General features: G+C 34.0%; 1 protein-coding gene across 3 annotated transcripts in view; it reads left to right on the top strand.

Moving 5' to 3' along the window:
- Nucleotides 1–2,993, top strand: part of CEP290 (centrosomal protein 290) — a 90,031-nt gene that overhangs the window by 31,521 nt on the left and 55,517 nt on the right. For all 3 annotated transcript variants that reach the window (XM_037734966.1, XM_037734967.1, XM_037734968.1), the window contains one exon: nt 1,529–1,644. In XM_037734966.1, the coding sequence (XP_037590894.1) occupies nt 1,529–1,644 (116 nt within the window). The remainder of the gene's footprint in view (nt 1–1,528; nt 1,645–2,993) is intronic.

Genomic DNA, 2,993 nt, shown 5'->3' with positions numbered 1-2,993 from the left:
TTTTTGGAGGTAGAGTCTTACACTGTCGCCCAGTCTGGAGTGTAGTGGCGTGATCTTGGCTCACTGCAGCCTCTGCCGTCTCAGTTTGAGTGATTCTCATGCCTCAGCCTCCTGAGTAGCTGGGACTGCAGTCATGCATCACTGCACCCGGCTAATTTTTGTATTTTTTTTAGTAGAATTGGCGTGTTGTCATGTTGGCCAGGCTGGTCTCAAACTCCTGGCCTCAAGTGACTCGCCTGCTTTGGCCTGTGTTGGCTTCCCAAATTGCTAGGATTACAGACGTGAGCCATTGCACCCGGCCACAAGTAAAAACATCTAAACCAAATTGTTCCTTATCTTTTTCTTCCATTTACCCAATAAAATGTTAGTGAATGCACCACCAAAGAAGAAAGGATACTGTACTATACTGCTTGCCCTGGGTTTGTTTCCCAGTTTTGCTGTCTATATAATGGTTATTATGAATGTCCTAATTGACAGATCCTTTACATTATTTTATTTGAAGTTTGACTATCTGTAATATCACATACATTACAAATATAATAATGTATTTGATTATAAGTACCACTGTTTCCCTCTGCTAGGTGATCCATTTGTGAGTATACTTGTATTATAACTATTAAGTACTCATTTTTATTTTAAAAATTACAGTAATTCATTTTTTTCTCAATATTGGGATTTTTATGTTACCTAAGTCAGGTAGGGGCAGCCTTAATTACTTATTAGAATATTGTGTTATATATTATTATTTTTAAATTTATAATTTTAACACTATTATTTCTCTTATTTGTCTGAGGTATGGGGACACAATTAGCAAATATTGGTAGTATGGCATTATCGTATTTTTTGAGACAAAATTCATGGTTTTTATCATGAAATATATGAGAAGCATTGTAGTAGATTAGAGAGTACCAACTGGGATCTGAAAACCTCTTGAAAGTGGCAAAACAGGTACTTGGGCTCTCAGTCCTAAGGCTATATAGAGCTATTAGCGTGGCAAGACCTTTGGAGTCAGACAGATCTGATCTCAAATGTTGGATCTGTATGTATGGAAAGCACCTGACAACAAGCCTGGCATATTTGCTTGATAAAAATGATTGCCAAGTTAGTGTTAATGAGTTTTTGGATGTTAAGTTATTTAATTTTTTTTAAGCTTCGATTTTATCTTTAAAATGAAATAATTGGAAAGGATAATTTGAGTGAGGGTATGAAATTATGTGTTCACAAGAGGGTATGTGGCCAAGTGACTAGAGGTAAATTTGTAACTATTCTAGCTAATAAAAGTTTGTGATCTAGTCATTTGTGTGCTAATTACAACTATCATATATGATAAAAATAATTTCACTTGTTGTTTGTTTTCTGTTTTATGCCTTAAACTAAAATATTCAAAATACAGAAAAATGATCTGTGTTGCTTAAGGATTTGGTGACTTTTAACTTTTCTATAATGTTATCAGAATTGAATTTATACTTTCAAATTCAAAATGTATTCTGATTTTTTTTTGCATTCGTATTTCTAAACCACTTTTTAGGAACTAGAAAATAAAGAAAAAATGTTAAAGAATTTAGAAGATTCTCTTGAAGACTATAACAGAAAATTTGCTGTAATTCGTCATCAACAAAGTTTGTTGTATAAAGAATATCTAAGGTATAGGTATTAGCAAAACTTTATAAATATAATTGCAGTATATTCTTGTTCATCGTGAAAGTAACATAAAAATAATTGATATTTTGTTTTGTTCTTCCCTTCTGCTTCTTCCTTTCCAATTTTTTGTTATTTTTTTTTTTTTTTTGCTCTGTATCGTATTGATTACATTAAGCCTGGGATTATCCTGCCTGGGTTTGAATCTAGACTTTAATATTTGCTTTTAGTAAGAGCTTGAGCAAGTTGTTTCACCTATCTGTGTCTCAGTTTCCTTATCTGTAAGTTTCTTTGTACGTAATACCCTTTTTATAGGATTGTTATAAAATGTAAGTGAATTATTAGATGAAAATGCCAAGACAAGTGTGTGGCACATATGAACAGTTTGTAAATGTTAGCTGTTGTTAGCATCATTCATCATCATCATCATCATCATCATCACCATCATCCTTGTTCATATATGTTTCTAGGGAACTAACATATTTCTCCTTATTCTGTCATTTTATCTATATCAATAAAATGATTTCCTTACTAGGACTTAGAATACCTACTCTAAGGTGATATAAACACTAAGAATAATTATTATCTGACCTAACCAGAACCACAAAGCTAATTATAGGGCAGGTCATATTTGAGGGTTGTTGTTATCACCTATGATGGTTGTAAAATAGCTGCATGAATTCAAGAAAGATGGAACTGTGCCCGTTGAGAAGAGGAGCATTTTTATCCACATAGGTTTTGTTTTTAAATAAACATTTTTTTCTGGTGGTATCTGGCAGATGTTCACTCTGATCTCATTTGCTCGAATTGGGTCACATGCCCAAGTCTGAACCATTCAGTGGCAAAGAGAATGATACCACTATAATGGGTTTATCCCAAGAACATTACAGATGGTTGTGGAGTGCTCATATGTAGACAAAATTAAAAAAATGAATTTGTATATAAATATGTTTTAAATTACTTTGGAAGTTCAAAAGTAAGAATTTATGGTATACAACATGTTGTTCTATATATGTATATACTATGGAATGACTAAATCAAGCTACTTAACATATGTATAATCTCACTTACTTGGGGTTTTGTTTTTTTTTTTAGACAGAGTCTTGTTCTGTCACTCAGGCTGGAGTGCAGTGGTGATATTTTGGCTCACTGCAACCTCTGCCTTCCCGATCCAAGCTATTTTTTTGCCTCAGCCTCCTGAGTTGCTGGGATTACAGGCATGTGCCATCACACATGGCTAAGTTTTGTATTTTTGGTAGGGACAGGGTTTTGCGATATTGGTCACGCTAGTCTCAAACTCCTGGCCTGAAGCATTCTGCCCACCTTGGCTTCCCAAAGTGCTGGGATTACAGCAT

This window comes from Cebus imitator, unplaced genomic scaffold (assembly GCF_001604975.1).
Source record: "Cebus imitator isolate Cc_AM_T3 unplaced genomic scaffold, Cebus_imitator-1.0 Scaffold695, whole genome shotgun sequence".
NCBI classification, from domain to species: domain Eukaryota; kingdom Metazoa; phylum Chordata; class Mammalia; order Primates; family Cebidae; genus Cebus; species Cebus imitator.
Note: the sequence above shows the minus strand (reverse complement) of the source record. Positions and strands in the feature narration are given on the sequence as shown.